Source organism: Symsagittifera roscoffensis, chromosome 9 (genome assembly GCF_963678635.1).
Source record: "Symsagittifera roscoffensis chromosome 9, txSymRosc1.1, whole genome shotgun sequence".
Classification (NCBI taxonomy): domain Eukaryota; kingdom Metazoa; phylum Xenacoelomorpha; order Acoela; family Convolutidae; genus Symsagittifera; species Symsagittifera roscoffensis.
Window position 1 is genome coordinate 52,723,420 of NC_087070.1, and position 21,955 is coordinate 52,745,374.

The following is a 21,955-nucleotide window of genomic DNA, read 5'->3' on the forward strand; positions in this document are numbered from 1 at the left end:
TATAAATACTGTTGATGATAATTATGTAAATTCTGAGAACTGTACATACGTCTCTCCGGAAAGCTCGTGGGGCGAAAATCAAGAATCTTGTGACGCGATAAACGCCTGGAACGAATACGGGCAGAGCGACGATGGCGACTTCTCAATACTGAGCGTGAGAACAATTTACGACAAAAAGGACAAGAAACGAAGAAACTTCTGAACATAAGCCTGGGTTGGGAGATGATTGTAAATATGAACATATCAGTAGACTCAGCAAGCCCTGTAAATTTTTAAAAACAAAATGTGTTGCACGAGATCAAACTAAGATACCCGAACCTGAAAACTTACCCAGTGGAGAAGCAGATTAAAGACTTGTATTTCCTACGATCAACATCCTAGGAAAGATTATAGTGAGGACAAAATCCAATGGGTGGATCAGGGAAGAAACACCGTTCTTCATAACAGGCGGCCATGAACAAAACATCCTGGGGAATGGCAACCTACCCAAGTTAGGCATAGAAGTGACATAGAAGAAATGCCCCTAGCCAATCTGGGTAATCAACCAACCATCATTTGAGAGTAAGTGCACAAGTCTGCTTTCTTTAAAAGACAAGATATCGGGTGAGTTCAAAGCATTATTCACTAGAGTGGGAAAAATACCCAACGAACACAAAGTAACCCACTTCCACTCACCGTTTAAACCAGTGCAGGCCAAAGGGAGAATCGTTCCACTTCACGTACTTGCAGAGGTAAATGAATAACCAAAAAGTATGGAGACCGAAGGTCACATAAAAAAGCTTGAAAAGTGCGACGAATATTGCTTTATCAGCCCGATTGTGATTACACGAAAAACAAATGGTTCAAATAAATTGGCATTAGATTCTAAATTACTAAACGATCAGATTTTTAAAAATAAGTACCAATTGCCAAATATTCTTGAACTCATAGACAACGTGGCTCTTCAAATTTCAGAGAAATCCATCGGACAAGTTTGGTTCAGCAACCTAGATCTGAAAAACGCTTACAGCCAACTCAAACTATGTGATCAAACGAGCAAACAGTTTAATTTTATTATAGTAGGCGGTAAAACAACTGGAACGTATCGGTTTTTATTTGGATTTTATGGACTGGGGGACATGCCCAATGTATCGCAACGGGTTATGGACGCACTCTTGAAGAACATGCCATTCACAAATTGTTACATAGACGACAATCCTAGATAAAAACAATATGGCCGGAAGTGCGCATTTTTTGAATCAGAAATAGAATGGCTAGGCTTCATAACTGCGTTTTTTAAGGTAAAAGGTGTTACCAGTTTTCCATCCATGTAAAGTAATCCATCAAATAAACTGGTTTAATTAATGCCAATTTTCATTGATATTTTCTTAAATTTTTCTTAGGCTACTATTAAGAATTAAAAAATATAAAAAAGCAGTTGTAGCTTTAATATTTTAAAAATCCGAAAAAAAAACATTTGGAGTTGCAAAGTTTAGTTCTGTTGTGTTTTAAGTTACAAATTGGAATAGTCGAGTAAACGAGTTTTAGAACTAAAGCGATAAGGTAATTATGTAATCTTGCGTAATCGGAATTTTCCAAACTTTAATCAATAGCATTGCAGTTCATTTTTTAAAAGTCCGTTGGATTTATTGTTTTGTTGATTTATTGATTGTAGCGAATATGAATTCGTAGTCTTAATGAGATGGAGGGTTGCCGAAGATGGGGGGGTTGGATGGGGGTTGCCGGGACTTGGTCATCGAAGAAATCGGGCCCATCGGACAGACCAAATTATACGCCAAGTATGTCTCTCTTTAAAAACACATCCTCTAGATCGCACTCTTCATTACAACCGACAATCAACGACACATTAGATGTAGTAGAGAAATCGAGCGAAATATTCTCGACCATTGACTCAGAAGTAAAAGCCAAATTAGACGATTTCGATGAACAATTTAACTGACTCTTAAAACTTAAAAAAATACGACCGTTCTTTATTTTATTTATAATCCTAATTGGTCATTTTACTGTACTCTTTGTAGATTAGTGTTTATCTTTCAATCTAAGTTAAGTTATTTTATTTTTCTCTCAATTTCTGTAAAACTGTAAATTCTGTATGTTCACCCTGTACATTTGTACCTCCTTATTCATTTAGAGATACTATTTTGCTTGCTGTACTATTCTTTTCATGGCGCATTTTGTAAAATTTCGTTCCTACTTTTAAGGTTGAAAATGGGTGTATACAGAATTTGTTAGTGATCTAGTAATTTTTTTTCTCCGGTGGGAAATGTTGTGATTTGTTTTTAGATGTTTTAAATGACCTTCGGTATTACTTAAATACCGGTTAACTTAGTTCGATACGACCATCGGTCGATCATAAAGTGTTCGTTCAGTTGTCCTTTTATAACATTTTAAAATAACACACTCTATTTTATAGGGTTTACAAGATAAGTGTAGTTTTCAGTCCTAAAGGAGAAGTTACGTTCAGTGTTTGCTTTTTGCTCGACACGGCCATTTTTTTAGTTTCAAAATTTTGTTGAAAACACACGCCTCGCACATGGGACTAGATGCGACTTCAGAACAGCTACAAGGGGACCAGTGGAAAACGATTGCTTTCGCATCAAGTTTATTAAATAACCCTGAAATGAAGTAGTCCACAAATGAATTAAAACTACTGGGCGTGTTGTGGGCCTCCGAACTTTTCAGGAATTATCTTTACGGAACAGAATTCCAAACCGTAACGGACCATAAAGCCCTACTCTCCGCCCTCTCGGCAAATCACGGGAATAAGACGATGCATAGCCGACTCACCCGTTGGGTAAACAGACTATTACCTTTAAAATTTAAAATATCCTTTTTACCAAGAAAAGATACCGATCATTTATCTAGATTAACTTCGAGCAAAGCCCTCCCAACCTCTCATTAGGTCGAAACATTTTTAGTCGCTTCAATCGACAAAATTCAGAACATCCTATTTAATAGAACACATTTTAACTCTGGAGATGTAAATACTGTAGATAGACCGCCGGTCGCTGTAAGTACTAATACTCTCGTTAATAGTAATATCCCGTCGTTAATAGAAAGTTCAAGCGACGTGATTGGTCAAGACTGCTCAAATAGCTCTTTAGATAATTTCAAACTCAAGATGATTGTCGCTATTATATCTTGTATTGCTCGGTTGTTAAAAAATTGTGAGTATTCTCTAATTCTTACAGAAAACTGTACTTCAAAGTGCTTACCTTTTGATAATTCTGAATTCATTTCAAGAGCATCACTTTCTCGGACAAGGTCCTTTCACATTTTATTCATAAGAGCAAACAGTTTTTACCACAATCCAAAAAGAGATTCAGTGTTCCGAAAATGGAGGAAATTATCGGCCCATTTTTAATCATTCCTGAAGAACATAATATTGCCCTTAAATTCAAAAATGACCAGCTTCCAGATGACCACGCGAACCTAGTCAAGACTTATAAATCAGATTTAAACCTACCAATGTCTCCTATACTCCCCGAAAACCACTGTTCAAGGAAACTTCTTCAATTAATGACCAGGGAAGACAAAGTGATATAGGACTTGATTGAGACATTAAAGACTAATCGACCAATGGGCATCCACGGAGCGTACATGAAAAACTTTGCTAAAGATCTCTACGTGAAAGATAAACTACTAGTTGTCGACAACAAACTAGTCGTAGCAGCCACCATCAGGGGAACTTTTAATACTATGCTACACGAGACCCACCCAGGCCAGTTTGGGATGAAGTCTCTCGCAGAACATATGTGATGGCCGCACATCTACCGAGAGATCTACCATCACGGGAAGTCTTTTAGCCAATGCTTGAAAGCTGGTAAGAACCTCAAAGTTTTGCTAGGTACTGACAACATTAGAAAACTGCCGACGTTGACATTTGCTAACGAAGAAATAAATCTGGATTTCGCAGGACCGTTGGACGCGTTCCGGGGTAATAAAAAAACATTCGTTTATGTATCGAACGATTCACTAACTTCCCATCGGCCGAGATCGTAAATAACACGTCGGCGAAAAATGTGATTTCTTTCTTAAACTATTAGTGCCACCTTCACGGTTTTTCAAGGAAAATTACAGTCGACCATGGGTCTTGCTTTTTATACAACGATTTTTAAAAATTTTCTGCAAAAAATTCAACATCGAGACAATTTATTGTACAGTCAGCGACCTTAGATCCAATGGGCTGATGCAAAAGTTAGTTTATACGATAAAATCCAAGTTACTGGCAATGTCATTCGAGTTACTTAAACCTTCTCTAAACTCCTCGATTGAAAAAAAATATTTGGAACTTGAGATTCTCTAAACAAGCGTCCATCGGCTGTACCCCGTTCGAAAAACATTTTAATAGAGCGGCTAACACTAGATGGAAAAATTGGATTTCCTTTGACAACCATTTGGATAAAGAGAAGTCGATCTTATCCAACCAACGGGCCAGTAACTAGTAACTGCACGATGGGGCGGAAGACAGCCCATCGGACCCGGAAGACAACTTACCGCTAGCGCAAGCCATCCTGAGCACAATCAGACCAGAGGGCCACAACCAATCTAGAGGGTCTAACACAAAGAAAAAATTAGTTGCTGGCGGTAATATATCTAGAAGGGCTCCAAACAGTAAAAACGGGGATCCTTATTTTAACTTAGTAAAGAAGGATATCATTGACTGTTCAGATCATACTATAACCCTCGAAAACGGTCTCACATTTTACGTAAATCATGTTTGGCAGTTAAAGGAAAATTCTTCCTCGGCCCCAAAAAATCGGGGTGAACCAACCATTCATCGGGCACAAGTCATACGTTCATTCGAGTTTAGCTGGAAAGAGGAAGCTATCTCCCCCAAAGAAGACCTTAGTGGCGCTAACACCTCAGCCAAGACAAGGCACCTCAAGAGCAGATGGAACTACGCAGATGTCGGATTCGCGGACGGGCATAGAGACATCCCAAGACCCCATCCAGATCTCTTCAGGTTCTTCGTCATCCTTGAATTTAAACTCTTGGGACGGGATTAAAGACAATTACTTCGACGACATGACTAATCATAACCTACCCCCGAGTCATCAATTCGAGTCTAATCAAGGGTTAAATGTTCCAGGTACTGCCGACTCCCCGCATTTGAGACTAAATCTATCAGTTAACGCAGACCAACGGGCGATTATAGAAGTTCCTGACTCCGCCGAGGTAGAAGGATCGGAAGGCAACCCAATACTGCTAGATAGTGCCTCAGATGCTGTGGCTCAACCAAATGCTCATCCAAGACACGCAAGATTGCGCAGGAACGTTGGATCCCCTACATTTTTTGCAGATTTATTGATCTAGCGCTCGAAAAAGTTGACCAGCCGACATTGCCAACACGGACTGACTTTACCAATAATTCCAGGCTTTTTTCGGGATTTCCTCAATGTCGGATCTTTCGACACCTTTAGCGGAGGCTCCACCTTTACAAACTCTTGTGGCAGAAACCACACTGACTTGGTCATCGAAGAAATCGGGCCCATCGGACAGACCAAATTATACGCCAAGTATGTCTCTCTTTAAAAACACCTCATCTGGATCGCACTCTTCAATAAAACCGACCATCAACGACACATTGGATAAGGTAGAGAAATCGAGCGAAATATCCTCGACCATTGACTCAGAAGTAAAAGCCAAATTAGACGATTTTGATGAACAATTTAACTGACACTTAAAACTCAAAAAAATACGACCGTTCTTTATTTTATTTATAATCCTAATTGATCATTTTACTGTGCTCTTTGTAGATTAGTGTTTGTCTTTCAATCTTAGTTTAGTTATTTTGTTTTTCTCTCAATTTCTGTAAAACTGTCAATTCTGTATGTTGACCCTGTGCATTTGTACCTTCCTATTTGTTTAGAGATACTATTTTCCTTGCTGTACTAATCTTTTCACGGCGCAGTTTGTAAAGTTTTGTTCCTATTTTTAAGGTGGAAAATGTGTGTATATAGAACTAGTTAGTGATTTGGTAGTTTTTTTCCCCGGTGGGAAATTTTGTGATTTGTTTTTAGCTGTTTTAAATGACCTTCGGTATTAATTAAATACCGGTTAACTTAGTTCGATACGACCATCGGTCGATCGTAAAGTTTTCGTTCAGTTGTCCTTTTAGAATATTTTAAATTAACACACTCTATTTTATCCGTTTTATTTTTTTAAGTAATTGTACATTAGTTGTACATAGCTCGTAGAGTTAGAATACTTTATTACGTGAAAAAAAAAACTAAAACATCTGAATAGAAGTTCTTTCCCTCTTTCAATGGTCATATTAACAAGAATAGCTGGTTACTGTGCAAAAATAAAGGCTTTTTGATCCAATTACTTCTGAATGTTCTTTTTCGTTTGCGGCATAAGGCAATTGCATTAGATAAAAAATATACACATTAAAAAAGTTGAAAAGTTATAAGTTGGTACTTTCCGCGTCACGATCAGTGTAGTTTTCAGTCCTAAAGGAGAAGTTACGTTCAGTGTTTGCTTTTTTCTCGACAGGGCCATTTTTTTAGTTTCAAAATTTTGTTGAAATTGCACGCCTCCCACAGGGGACTAGATGCTACTTCAGAACAGCTACAAGGGGACCAGTGGAAAACGATTGCTTTCGCATCAAGGTTTTTAAGTGACCCTGAAATGAAGTAGTCCACAAATGAATTAGAACTACTGGGCGTGGTGTGGGCCTCCGAACATTTCAGGAATTATCTTTACGGAGCAGAATTATAAACCGTAACAGACTATAAAGCCCTACTCTCCGCACTCTCGGCAAATCACGGGAATAAGACGATGCATAGCCGACTCACCCGTTGGGTAAACAGAATATTACCTTGAACATTTAAAATATCCCATTTACCAAGAAAAGAAACCGATCTTTCATCTAGATTAACTTTGAGCAAAGCCCTCCCAACCTCTCATTAGAACAAAGAAGAAATTTTAGTCGCTTCAATCGACAAAATTCAGAACATCCTTTTTAATAGAACACATTTTAACTCTGGAGATGTACATACTGTAGATAGACCGCCGGTCGCTGTAAGTACTAATACTCTCGTTAATAGTAATATCCCGTCGGTAATAGAAAGTTCAAGCGACGTGATTGGTCAAGACTGTTCAAATAGCTCTTGAGCTATTTTGAGACTCAAGATGATTGTCGCTATTATATCTTGTATTGCTCGGTTGTTAAAAGTTTGCGATTATTCTCACACTTGTACAGAAAATTGTTTTTCAAAATGCTTACCTTTGATAATTCTAAATTCATTTCAAGAACATCACTTTCTCGGACAAGGTCCTGTTACATTTTATTCTTGAAAACAAACAGTTTTTACCACAATCCAAAAAAAAGATTCAGTGTTCCGAAAATGGAGGAAATTATCGGCCCTTTATTATTAATTTCCGAAGAACATAATATCACCCTTAAATTCAAAAATGACCACCTTCCAGATGACCACGCGAACCTAGTCAAGAGTTATAAATCAGATTTAAACCTACCAATGTCTCCTATACTCCCCGAAAACCACTGTTCAAGGAAACTTCTTCAATTAATGACCAGGGAAGACAAAGTGATATAAGGTTTGATCGAGACAGTAAAGACGAATCGACCAATGGGCATCCACGGAGCGTACATGAGAAACTTTGCTAAAGATCTCTACGTGAAAGATCATCTTCTAATTGTCGACAACAATGTAGTCGTAGCAGCCACCATCAGGGGAACTTTTAAATCTATGCTACACGAGACCCACCCAGGCCAGTTTGGGATGAAGTCTCTCGCAGAACATATGTGATGGCGGCACATCTACCGAGAGATCTACCATCACAGGAAGTCTTGTAGCCAATGCTTGAAAACTGGTAAGAACCTCAAAGTTTTGCTAGGTACTGACAACATTAGAAAACTGCCGATGTTGACATTTGCTAATGAAGAAATAAATCTGGATTTCGCAGGACGTTGGAAGCGTTCCGGGGTAAAAAAATCACTCAATTTCCATCGGCCAAGATCGTAAATAACACGTCCGCGAAAAATGTGATTTGTTTCTTAAACGAATACTGCCACCTTCACGGTTTCCCAAGAAAAATTAGAGTCTACCATGGGTCTTGCTTTTTATACAACGATTTTAAAAATTTCTGCAACGAATTCAACAACGAGACAATTTTTTGTACAGTCGGCGACCTTAGATCCACCTGAGATTCTCTAAACAAGCGTCCATCGGTTGTAGCCCGTTTGAAAAACATTTTATTAGAACGGCTAACACTAGATGGAAAAATTTGATGACCTTTTGATAAAGGGAAGTCGATTTTATCCAACCAACGGGCCAGTAACTAGTAACTGCACGATGGGGCAGAAGACAGCCCATCGGACCCGGAAGACAACTTACAGCTAGCGCAAGCAATCACGAGCACAATCAGACCAGAGGGCCACAACCAATCTAGAGGTTCTAACACAAAGAAAAAGTTAGTTACTGGCGGTAATATGTATAGAAGGGCTACAAACAGTAAAAACGGGGATCCTTATTTTAACTTAGTAAAGAAGGATATCATTGACTGTTCAGACTATACTATAACTCTCGAAAACGGTCACATTTTACGTAAATCATGTTTGGCAGTTAAAGGAAAATTCTTCCCCGTCTCAAGAAATCGGGTCCATCGGACAGACCAAATACGACCGTTCTTTATTTTATTTATAATCCTAATTGATCATTTTACTGTACTCTTTGTAGATTAGTGTTTATCTTTCAATCTTAGTTTAGTTATTTTGTTTTTCTCTCAATTTCTGTAAAACTGTAAATTTTGTATGTTCACTCTATACATTTGTACCTTCCTTTTCGTTTGTAGATACTTTTTTGCTTGCTGTACTATTCTTTTCATGGCGCAGTTAGTAAAATTTAGTTCTTACTTTTAAGGTGGAAAATGGGTGTATATAGAATCAGTTAGTGATTTGGTAGTTTTTTTCCCCGGTGGGAAATTTGATTTGTTTTTAGCTGTTTTAAATGATCTTCGGTATTAGTTAAATACCGGTTAACTTAGTTCGATACGACGATCGGTCGATCGTAGAGTGTTCGTTCAGTTGTTCTTTTAGAACATTTTAAATTAACACACTATTTGATCCGTTTTATTTTTTTTAAGTAATTGTACATTAGTTGTACATAACTCGTAGAGTTAGAAAAAATTGTTACGTGAAAAAAAAAACGAAAACATCTCAATAAAAGTTCTTTCCCTCTTTCAATGGTCGGAATAACAAGAATAGCTGGTTTCTGCGCAAAAATAAAGGCTTTTTTGATCCATTTGTTTCTGAATGTTCCTTTTTGTTTGCGGCATAAGGAAGTTGCATTAGATTAAAAAAACTACACAATAAAAAAGTTGAAGAGTTATAAGTTGGGACTTTCCTCGTCAAGATTAGTGTAATTTTCAGTCTAAAAGGAGAAGTTACGTTCAGTGTTTGCTTCTTGCTCGACACGGCCATTTTTTTAGTTTTAAAGTTTTGTTGAAGCAGTCTAAATAAGCCGTGAAGTTTTTAGCCTACACAATAGTTTCTGTCATCTTGTTTCTTGTTCGCGGCAACGAAATTTTTTAATTATCGTGCAAATAGCCAGGAAACTAATCAACCTAATAATCATTGCAAATAATCTGTCCCAAAAAAAATCTGTTTTGTCCGACTGTAAACTGATATCAAGTTGCCTGGCGCTCCTAAAATCTGACAAAAACTACAATTTAGCCATAGTTCCTTGTTGCACTTTCGCCACGAGGTTGGATCGTAAGTGTATTTTTAGAGATCTAATAAACTTTTAAAATATTTTTTGAAGCCAGGTTTGGTTTCTCCCATTTTCCAGGCCAACTTTCATTAATAGTTTGCTTATGTACAAAAACTCAATGCTAGACTACCCTGATCTGCGTTTCGAAATATAGTCAAATTGAAAGCGAGCATGAAAGCTGAATCAAATGTTTTTTATGGAAGATTTTAAATATCAACTGAAAAATTGAGTTTTAAACTTGTTTTTTAATTCAAAATAAAATCGTTTGCTAAAAAGAAGGCAATCAAATTTACTAATTAATACTAAAGAAATTAAACGAAAAGTGTGAAAGGAATTGTGATTCGCTAAAGGATTTTTATTTTTGGACTTCCCAGCGAAATGATCTGTTTTCAGTTTGAGCCATTTTTAGTTTTTGAGTTAGAGTTAGAATTTTAGAGAGCATCAAGGTGATACGCTTTTTATAGAAAAGCGCAAGTTTCAAACTCATTATTTTTTCCACCTTTCTGTTGACCATTTTGATTTTGTCTCAAATTATTATTTTTTATTAGTAAAATTCAATCACCGTATTTGATGAAGTGGGAGATGTGGTTTTAGCCGAGGGAAATTTTAAAAATCTGTCAATGCATAAAAAAACTATATTTGTTTGTTCCCCAACTACAATCCAAAGGCCGGTAAAATCAACATTTAATTCCTGATAATGTTTTGGTAAAGGTGGAAATTTACTGAGTTGAGTACGAGGAATAATACTTTTTACGTTTTAATTAATTTTGGTGCATCGAAACAGTTTACACCATGGAAAATAATTTGACGGTTTAATTGAAGCCACCATATACACCAAGCAAGGTGTTTCAAGCTAGGTTGTCCCGGATGGGCCTCGTGAAGTGTCTTCATAACTGCGTTTTTTAAGGTAAAAGGTGTTACCAGTTTTCCATCCATGTAAAGTAATCCATCAAATAAACTGGTTTAATTAATGCCAATTTTCATTGATCTTTTCTTAAATTTTTCTTAGGCTACTATTAAGAATTAAAAAATATAAAAAAGCAGTTGTAGCTTTAATATTTTAAAAATCCGAAAAAAAAACATTTGGATTTGCAAAGTTTAGTTCTGTTGTGTTTTAAGTTACAAATTGGAATAGTCGAGTAAACGAGTTTTAGAACTAAAGCGATAAGGTAATTATGTAATCTTGCGTAATCGGAATTTTCCAAACTTTAATCAATAGCATTGCAGTTCAATTTTTAAAAGTCCGTTGGATTTATTGTTTTGTTGATTTATTGATTGTAGCGAATATGAATTCGTAGTCTTAATGAGATAGAGGGTTGCCGAAGATGGGGGGGTTGGATGGGGGTTGCCGGGACTTGGTCATCGAAGAAATCGGGCCCATCGGACAGACCAAATTATACGCCAAGTATGTCTCTCTTTAAAAACACATCCTCTAGATCGCACTCTTCATTACAACCGACAATCAACGACACATTAGATGTAGTAGAGAAATCGAGCGAAATATTCTCGACCATTGACTCAGAAGTAAAAGCCAAATTAGACGATTTCGATGAACAATTTAACTGACTCTTAAAACTAAAAAAAATACGTTCGTTCTTTATTTTATTTATAATCCTAATTGGTCATTTTACTGTACTCTTTGTAGATTAGTGTTTATCTTTCAATCTAAGTTTAGTTATTTTATTTTTCTCTCAATTTCTGTAAAACTGTAAATTCTGTATGTTCACCCTGTACATTTGTACCTCCTTATTCATTTAGAGATACTATTTTGCTTGCTGTACTATTCTTTTCATGGCGCATTTTGTAAAATTTCGTTCCTACTTTTAAGGTTGAAAATGGGTGTATACAGAATTTGTTAGTGATCTAGTAATTTTTTTTCTCCGGTGGGAAATGTTGTGATTTGTTTTTAGATGTTTTAAATGACCTTCGGTATTACTTAAATACCGGTTAACTTAGTTCGATACGACCATCGGTCGATCATAAAGTGTTCGTTCAGTTGTCCTTTTATAACATTTTAAATTAACACACTCTATTTTATAGGGTTTACAAGATAAGTGTAGTTTTCAGTCCTAAAGGAGAAGTTACGTTCAGTGTTTGCTTTTTGCTCGACACGGCCATTTTTTTAGTTTCAAAATTTTGTTGAAAACACACGCCTCGCACATGGGACTAGATGCGACTTCAGAACAGCTACAAGGGGACCAGTGGAAAACGATTGCTTTCGCATCAAGTTTATTAAATAACCCTGAAATGAAGTAGTCCACAAATGAATTAAAACTACTGGGCGTGTTGTGGGCCTCCGAACTTTTCAGGAATTATCTTTACGGAACAGAATTCCAAACCGTAACGGACCATAAAGCCCTACTCTCCGCCCTCTCGGCAAATCACGGGAATAAGACGATGCATAGCCGACTCACCCGTTGGGTAAACAGACTATTACCTTTAAAATTTAAAATATCCTTTTTACCAAGAAAAGATACCGATCATTTATCTAGATTAACTTCGAGCAAAGCCCTCCCAACCTCTCATTAGGTCGAAACATTTTTAGTCGCTTCAATCGACAAAATTCAGAACATCCTATTTAATAGAACACATTTTAACTCTGGAGATGTAAATACTGTAGATAGACCGCCGGTCGCTGTAAGTACTAATACTCTCGTTAATAGTAATATTCCGTCGGTAATAGAAAGTTCAAGCGACGTGATTGGTCAAGACTGCTCAAATAGTTCTTTAGCTAATTTCAAACTCAAGATGATTGTCGCTATTATATCTTGTCTTGCTCGGTTGTTAAAAGTTTGTGATTATTCTCTAATTCGTACAGAACATTGTACTTCAAAGTGCTTACCTTTGATAATTCTAAATTCATTTCAAGAGCATCACTTTCTCGGACAATGTCCTTTTACATTTTATTCTTGAAAACAAACAGTTTTTACCACAATCCAAAAAAAATTCAGTGTTCCGAAAATGGAGGAAATTATCGGCCCTTTATTATTAATTTCCGAAGAACATAATATCACCCTTAAATTCAAAGATGACCACCTTCCAGATGACCACGCGAACCTAGTCAAGAGTTATAAATCAGATTTAAACCTACCAATGTCTCCTATACTCCCCGAAAACCACTGTTCAAGGAAACTTCTTCAATTAATGACCAGGGAAGACAAAGTGATATAAGGTTTGATCGAGACAGTAAAGACGAATCGACCAATGGGCATCCACGGAGCGTACATGAGAAACTTTGCTAAAGATCTCTACGTGAAAGATCATCTTCTAATTGTCGACAACAATGTAGTCGTAGCAGCCACCATCAGGGGAACTTTTAATACTATGCTACACGAGACCCACCCAGGCCAGTTTGGGATGAAGTCTCTCGCAGAACATATGTGATGGCGGCACATCTACCGAGAGATCTACCATCACGGGAAGTCTTGTAGCCAATGCTTGAAAATTGGTAAGAACCTCAAAGTTTTGCTAGGTACTGACAACATTAGAATCTGGATTTCGCAGGACGTTGGAAGCGTTCCGGGGTAAAAAAAAATCACTCTTCGATGTCTCGACCGATTCACTAAATTTCCATCGGCCAAGATCGTAAATAACACGTCCGCGAAAAATGTGATTTCTTTCTTAAACGATTACTGCCACCTTCACGGTTTCCCAAGAAAAATTAGAGTCAACCATGGGTCTTGCTTTTTATACAACGATTTTAAAAATTTCTGCAAAGAATTCAACAACGAGACATTTTTTTGTACAGTCGGCGACCTTAGATCCACCTGAGATTCTCTAAACAAGCGTCCTACGGTTGTAGCCCGTTTGAAAAACGTTTTATTAGAACGGCTAACACTAGATGGAAAAAATTGATTTCCTTTGATGACCTTTTGATAAAGGGAAGTCGATCTTATCTAACTAACGGGCCAGTAACTAGTAACTGTACGATGGGGCAGAAGACAGCCCATCGGACCCGGAAGACAACTTACAGCTAGCGCAAGCAATCCCGAGCACAATCAGACCAGAGGGCCACAACCAATCTAGAGGTTCTAACACAAAGAAAAAGTTAGTTGCTGGCGGTAATATATATAAAAGGGCTACAAACAGTAAAAACGGGGATCCTCATTTTAACTTAGTAAAGAAGGATATCATTGACTGTTCAGACCATACTATAACCCTCGAAAACGGTCACATTTTACGTAAACCAGATTTGGCAGTTAAAGAAAATCTCTTCCCCGGCCCCAAAAAATCGTGGTGAACCAACCATTCATCGGGCACAAGTCATACTTTCATTCGAGTTTAGCCGGAAAGAGGAAACTATCTCCCTTAAAGAACACCTTAGTGGCGCTCACAACTCAGCCAAGACAAGGCATTTCAAGAGCAGGTGGAACTACGCAGATGTCGGATTCGCCGACAGGCGTAGAGACATCCCAAGACCCCATCCAGATCTCTTCAGTTTCTTCGTCATCCTTGAATTTAAACTCTTGGGACGGGTTTAAAGACAATTACTTCGACAACATGACTAATAATAACCTACCCCCGAGTCATCAATCCGAGTCTAATCAAGGGTTAACTAATCCAGGTACTGCCGACTCCCCGCATTTGAGACCAAGTTTATCAGTTAACACAGACCAACGGGCGATTATAGAAGTTCCTGACTCCGCCGAGATAGAAGGTTCGGAAGGCAACCCAATACTGCTAGATAGTGCCTCAGATGCTGTGGCCCAACCAACTGCTCAACCAAGACACGCAAGATTGCACAAGAACGTCGGACCCCTAAATTTTTTGCCGATTTATTGATGTAGTGCTCGAAAAAGATGACCAGCCGACATTGCCAACACGGACTGACTTTACCAATAATTCCAGGCATTTTTCGGGATTTCCTCAACGTTGGATCTTTTGACACCTTTAGCGGAGGCTCCACCTTTACGAACCCTTGTGGCAGAAACCACACTGACTTGGTCATCGAAGAAATTGGGCCTATCGGACAGACCAAATTATACGCCAATTAAGTCTCTCTTTAAAAACACCTCCTCTGGATCGCACTCTTCATTACTACCGACTATCAGCGACACATTGGATGAGGTAGAGAAATCGAGCGAAGAATCTTTGACCATTGACTCAGAAGTAAAAGCCAAATTAGACGATTTCGATGAACAATTTAACTGACTCTTAAAACTCAAAAAAAATACGACCGTTCTTTATTTTATTTATAATCCTAATTGATCATTTTACTGTACTCTTTGTAGATTAGTGTTTATCTTTCAATCTTAGTTTAGTTATTTTGTTTTTCTCTCAATTTCTGTAAAACTGTAAATTTTGAATGTTCACCCTGTACATTTGTACCTTCCTATTCGTTTGTAGATACTTCTTTGCTTGCTGTACACTTCTTTTCATGGCGCAGTTTGTAAAATTTTGTTCCTACTTTTAAGGTGGAAAATGGGTGTATATAGAATTAGTTAGTGATTTGGTAGTTTTTTTCCCCGGTGGGAAATGTTGTGATTTGTTTTTAGCTGTTTTAAATGATCTTCGGTATTAATTAAATACCGGTTAACTTAGTTCGATACGACCATCGGTCGATCGTAGAGTGTTCGTTCAGTTGTCCTTTAGAACATTTTAAATTAACACACTATTTGATCCGTTTTATTTTTTTAAGTAATTGTACATTAGTTGTACATAGCTCGTAGAGTTAGAATACTTTGTTACGTGAAAAAAAAACTAAAACATCTGAAAAAAAATTCTTTCCCTCTTTCAATGGTCGGAATAACAAGAATAGCTGGTTTCTGTGCAAAAATAAAGGCTTTTTTTGATCCAATTGTTTCTGAATGTTCCTTTTTGTTTGCGGCATAAGGCAATTGCATTAGATAAAAAAAACTACACAATAAAAAAGTTGAAGAGTTATAAGTTGGGACTTTCCGCGGCAAGATTAGTGTAATTTTCAGTCTAAAAGGAGAAATTACGTTCATTGTTTGCTTCTTGCTCGACACGGCCATTTTTTTAGTTTTAAAATTTTGTTGAAGCAGTCAAAACAGGCCGTGAAGTATTTACCCTACACCTTAGTTAGTTTCTGTCATCTTGTTTCTTGTTCGCGGCAACGAAATTTTTTAATTATCGTGCAAATAGCCAGGAAACTAATCAACCTAATAATCATTGCAAATAATTTGTCCCAAAAAAATCTGTTTTGTCCGACTGTAAAATGATATCAAGTTGCCTGGCGCTCCTATAGTCTGACAAAAACTACAATTTAGCCATAGTTCCTTGTTGCACTTTCGCCACGAGGTTGGATCGCAAGTGTATTTTTAGAGAGCTAATAATCTTTTAAAATATTTTTTGAAGCCAGGTTTGGTTGCTCTTATTTTCCAGGCCAACTTTCATTAACAGTTTGCTTATGTCAAAAACTCAACGCTAGAATACCTTGATCTGCGTTTCGAAATATAGTCAATACTTGAATACGAGCATGAAAGCTGAATCAAATGTTTTTATGGAAGATTTTAAATACCAACTGAAAAATTGAGTTTGAAACTTGTTTTTTTAATTCAAAATAAAATCGTTTGCTAAAAAGAAGGCAATCAATTTTACTAATTAATACTAAAGAAATTAAACGAAAAGTGTGAAAGGAATTGTGATTCGCTAAAGGATTTTTATTTTTGGATTTCCCAGCGAAATGGTCTGTTTTCCGTTTGAGCCATTTTTATTTAGTTAGAGTTAGAATTTTAGAGAGCATCAAGGTGATACGCTTTTTAAAGAAAAGCGCAAGTTTCAAACTCATTATTTTTTCCACCTTTCTGTTGACCATTTTGATTTTGTCTCAAATTATTATTTTTTATTATTAAAATTCAATCACCGTATTTGATGAAAAGGGAGATGTGATTTTAGCCGAGGGAAATTTAAAAAATCTTTCAATGCATAAAAAAAACTATATTGGTTTGTTCCCCAACTACAATCCAAAGACCGGTAAAATCAACATTTAATTCCTCATAATGTTTCGGTAAAGGTGGAAATTTACTGAGTTGAGTACCAGGAATAATATTTTTTACGTTTTAATTAATTTTGGTGCATCGAAACAGTTTACACCATGGAAATTAATTTGACGGTTTATATGAAGCCACCATATACACCAAGCAAGGTGTTTCATGCTAGGTTGTCCCGGATGGGCCTCGTGAAGTGTCTTCATAACTGCGTTTCTTAAGGTAAACGGAGTTACCAGTTTTCCATCCATGTAAAGTAATCCATCAGAGATCTCAAATAAACTGGTTTAATTAATCCGAATTTTCATTAATCTTTTCTTAAATTTTTCTTAGGCTACAATTAAGAATTAAAAAATAAAAAAAGCAGTTGTAGCTTTATTATTTTAAAAATCCGAAAAAATACATTTAGAGTTGCAAAGTTTAGTTCTGTTGTGTTTTAAGTTACAAATTGGAATAGTCGAGTTAACGAGTTTTAGAACTAAAGCGATAAGGTAATTATGTAATCTTGCGTAATTGGAGTTTTCCAAATTTTATTCAATAGCCTTGCAGTTCAATTTTTTAAAGTCTGTTGGATTTATTGTTTGTTGATTTTATTGATTGTAGCGAATATGAATTCGTAGTCTTAATGGGATGGGGGTTGTTTTTCCTGATGGGATTATTGAAATTAGGTCTGAGAAGCCCATATGTTTACTTGTCAGGTGTTTAATTGTAGAAATGGAAGATAAAAGTTGATCGACCCGTCTAGTTAGACGACTATGCCATTTTTGTTCCGTGGTCAGGCGAAATTGCTGACAGAAGTGTTTTATGATCAGTAGTGACTTCAAGCTCCGAGCCGTAAAATTATTCATATAAAATTCGACTGCCTAAACAACTTTGTAAAGTTCCATCTCATTTGTGGAGTTTGTAGTTTCATGCGGAGTCAAAAATCTTGAAGCGAAGGAGACTGTTTTCCAGTCATTACCGTGGAGTTGTTCTAACGAGGCACTAAGTCTGTTATGAGTTGTGTCTGTTTTTATTTTAGTTTTACTTTTTACGTCAAAATGTGTTTTACGGCGCAGTTTGTAAAAATTTAATCCTACTTTTAAGGTGGAAAATGGGTGTATATAGAATTAGTTAGTGATTTGGTAGTTTTTTTCTCCGGTGGGAAATGTTGTGATTTGTTTTTAGCTGTTTTAAATGACCTTCGGTATTAATTAAATACCGGTTAGCTTAGTTCGATACGACCATCGGTCGATCGTAGAGTGTTCGTTCAGTTGTCGTTTTAGAACATTTTAAATTAACACACTCTATTTTATCAGTTTTATTTCTTTAAGTAATTTTACATTAGTTGTACATAGCTCGTAGAGTTAGAATTATTTATTACGTGAAAGTAAACTGGTTTAATTAATGTGACTTTTCATTAATCTTTTCTTAAAATTTTTTTAGGCTACAATTAAGAACTAAAAAATTTAAAAAAGCAGCTGTAGATTTAAATTTTGAAAAATCCGAAAAAATACAAATACAAGTTTAGTTCTGTTGTGCTTTAAAATACAAATTGGAATAGTCGAGTTAACGAGTTTTAGAACTAAAGCGATAAGATAATTATGTAATCTTGCGTAGTTGGAATTTTCCAAATTTTAGTCAATAGCATTGCAGTTCAATTTTCTAAAGTCCGTTGGATTTATTGTTTTGTTGATTTTATTGATTGTAGCGAACATGAAATCGTAGTCTTAATGGGATGGGGGGTTGCTTTTCCTGATGGGATTTTTGAAATTAGGTCTGAGAAGCCCATATTTTTACATGTCAGGTGTTGAGGTGAAATGAAAGATAAAAGTTGATCGACCCGTCTAGTTAGACGGCTATGCCAATTTTGTTTCCGTGGTCAGGCGAAATTGCTGAAAGAAGGGTTTTATGATCAGTAATGACTTTAAGTTCCGAGCCGTAAAAATATTCATGTAAAACTAAATCCTAATCTTTCAACTTTTTTTTTGAACGAATTTACATTTTGGCCAATCAACGGCGAAATTATCTGCGTCTAAAATTTTGTAAACACTGTTTTTGTGTTCTCCTAAACTTCCTGTGGAAGCCACCAGAGTTTCTGCGAGGTAACATTTTGTAAAAGGAATGTTTCCGATTGTTGAGTCCATGAATCTGGGGAATTCATTCGACCTGTCTCAAATTCCATAAAAACTGGTCAAAATTTGGTACGTGCCGGTTATGTCCCCACCTATAAACAAGCTACAATTGGACTGGCAACATTCAATTATTTCAATTATGTTAGGCGTTTGGTATTTGTTCTTTGAAATTTGCTTGTTTATAAATTTCGAGTCAAATGCTAATTTTCTCGATATGTCCTTTTTTGCAAGTGATAATGATTGTGCTAATGAGTCTATCTTTGTCACAATTGTCTAATTTTTTTTGTGTTCTTTGGATTTAAGTCGTTCTAGTTCCGCTTTCACTGCATCGAGTAAATGAAAGGAAACACGTCATTTAAATCGGTTTCAGTGGTTCATAAAAAGTGCTTAATTTTTCTTTGATTTTTTTTACAATCCGAAGGGTTAATTGTTTAAAAGTATTGGTTAAAATATCTATCTCTTTTTCGTTTTTTTTGGCTGCGGAAGTTAAATCTATAGATTTACGAGTCGTCTTGGTCTGTTTGGTAGTGAAGAAAGTGATTGAGAGACTTCTATTCCCACTTTTGGCAGATTATAGTTTCCTAGAATATTTTTCTGGTGGCCTTTTGTTAAGAAAAAATAGCATTCGTTGTGACATCATCCGTTCGAAAAGATAGAAGTGACTAGCTTTCCGATGATTCCATAATATATATCTTTCTTCGGTTTATGTACCGGATAAATTTTCAGGTATGGGTCTCGTAGTTTTAATTCATTGAAAAAACTCACAGGGCTGGCGGAGTTGACCTGTATTTTGAGGGTAACCTGGTTTTCTTTTCCGAGCCCGATGTTTAGTAAGTTCTTGAGTTTTTTCTCTTCGTTATCGTAAATAGTTTTTACCTTTAATACAGAGTGATCATCATTATCGCATTGTCCCGTTTCTGACCATGAAACCTCCACAACATATAGGTGGGTCCACCGTATGATTTTGCCAAAATAACGGTATGCCTCTTAAAGTGGATTCGTTACTATTTGACTGCGCGATGATGAAATGCTTCTTTGCTGCAGCTTATTCTACTTATGTACAGATACAATCCTGAAGTCAAATCTCAAAGTTAAAATTTTAAAAAGTGAGCGAGTTTTCTCCGCGCCGAAGAGAGTGAATACATCAAAGTATTATTGTGAATACCGTTTATGGCAAATTTCAATTGATTTAAAATGATATAATACTGCAATCCACAGCATGATTTATGCTTAACTTTGTAGTTTCTATTTGTAATTACTTTTTTTGTATCTTCCATTTTTTTTTCACTGAAAAGTTTTTTTAGACTTTAATCGTTTTCGCTTATGAAATAGCGGCTTCGTGATTTGAATTTGCATCGTTTGAGTGGAAAACTTTGTTTTAGTTGTTTGTTTGTGTCGAGAGGACTATCCGTAAAAATTCTCAGAATTTTCAAAATTGTCTCACGACCATCTTGTTTCCGACTCAAAGGGAGTTTCTGAAACTTCTTTCAGCTCAGTTGCCGCTCAATAATTTGTGTTTCTGGATTGGTCTTGTTTTAAAATTGATCTCTTTTCTTTCAAATTTTTTCTTTTTATCAGGAACTGCTCAATAACTTCAGAAATGCATCTTACATATTAGTGCTAACTTATTGTAATTTTTTACATATTAACTTTTTGAGTTCATCTCAAGTTTTTGGTAAGGCAAATTGAGCTCTCCAGTTACAAAAGGAAAAATAGCGCGAAAAAACGTGATCGATTTTTAGTTTTGAATGTTGATTCTAGTTTTGAGTTTTCCCAGTAGAATAAAAAAATTCGCCCACTGATCCATATTTCTTACATTGGGTTAATTCAATGAAAAAGTGGATTTCATATATATTGCCCGAAACAATGGCATTCGTTTCTGTTTCTGCTTCTGAGCTTGCAATGCTTTTCTTGTGTGGTTCGGAATGCAAATTAGAATGTGCACTAAATATGTCTTGTCAAAAGTAATTGATCTTGTTACTAAACCTTGCTTAACGTCACTCCGTAAATTGAATCTCGTGTGGGGGGAGAAAGGAAAAAACTCATTTGTTCTTCAGGTCTGCAGGCTGCCAGTCTTTACACATACGAAGTGTCGGTTGTGCATCTGGACGTGGAGATCTTCGACTATGCACGAGTGGCTTTGGAGGCCGAGTACTTCTACGGGACTCGGAACAACACTGTGGACTTCTTCAATTATAATGGCAGCAATCGAGAATTAGCTTGGCGACCAATCTATATAAACTACCCACCTACCCATACAAACATCTACGACATTTCTGGAGAGCATGACCTATTCACATTCTACTTCCGAGAGAAGACTGCATGCACATGTACAACTATTTGCCTTAAATTAGGCCAACTTAATATCATTCCCTTCCTCAAATTGTCGTTTTTTAATAGAGTAATTCTGAAAACATAGTAGCGAAAAGAATTTTCTGTTCGTTGTCCAAATGTGATGACAGAAATGTATAAATTTGGCAGAAAGCTTTTTAAACTGATTTTAGTGTGGTCTCTTATTGCTCAAACTCGTGAAACCAACGGCTACATCTTAAAAAAAATTTTCTTCTTATGTCGGTATGGAAAGCAAAAAGATAAATGAACGACTGTTTATATTTTGATTTCAGACCCGCCGAATCCGTCTAGTATTTTGTGGTTTGCAGACACCCATAACAGCACCCGGGTAACGTGGACTGTGGACGACTATTCGGACGCTCAAAATCAGAACCACCCAGACTACGGAAAAATCAACACCACAATTTATCTATACGTGAACGGAGAATTGCACAGTACTCTTCCAGAAGACTACTCGAGTAGGGAGCACGTGTTCATAGATCTACCCAACCCCAAGACCGCCTATACGTGCGAAGTGGCCATCGGTCTGACCTGTCCAGATGATAAAGTGAATCTAGATGTGAACGATTATGGCTCTTCTAGCGCTGTTGCTGTCAGGTTAATTTATTTTAGTATTATTTAAAAGATTTAGTATTGTTTAAGATACTAAATCTTATCTTAGGACGACTTACCGACCAGAAAATAATCTTTTCCTAATAATTTTCACTTGGGAAAGATACGTATCGTTTTGTTCCATCGCCGATATTCAAACTTTAATTAATGGTATGAGATTCCACTCATTGCACATGCGAGGCGTAGTGTA

At 36.5% G+C, this 21,955-nt stretch overlaps 1 protein-coding gene across 2 annotated transcripts in view; it reads left to right on the forward strand.

Annotated features, from left to right (window-relative positions):
* The window catches only part of LOC134854891 (uncharacterized), a 263,671-nt gene that overhangs the window by 212,995 nt on the left and 28,721 nt on the right, over positions 1 to 21,955 (forward strand). For both annotated transcript variants that reach the window (XM_063871250.1, XM_063871251.1), the window contains 2 exons: positions 20,859 to 21,131; positions 21,426 to 21,750. In XM_063871250.1, coding sequence (XP_063727320.1) covers positions 20,859 to 21,131; positions 21,426 to 21,750 — 598 coding nt within the window. The remainder of the gene's footprint in view (positions 1 to 20,858; positions 21,132 to 21,425; positions 21,751 to 21,955) is intronic.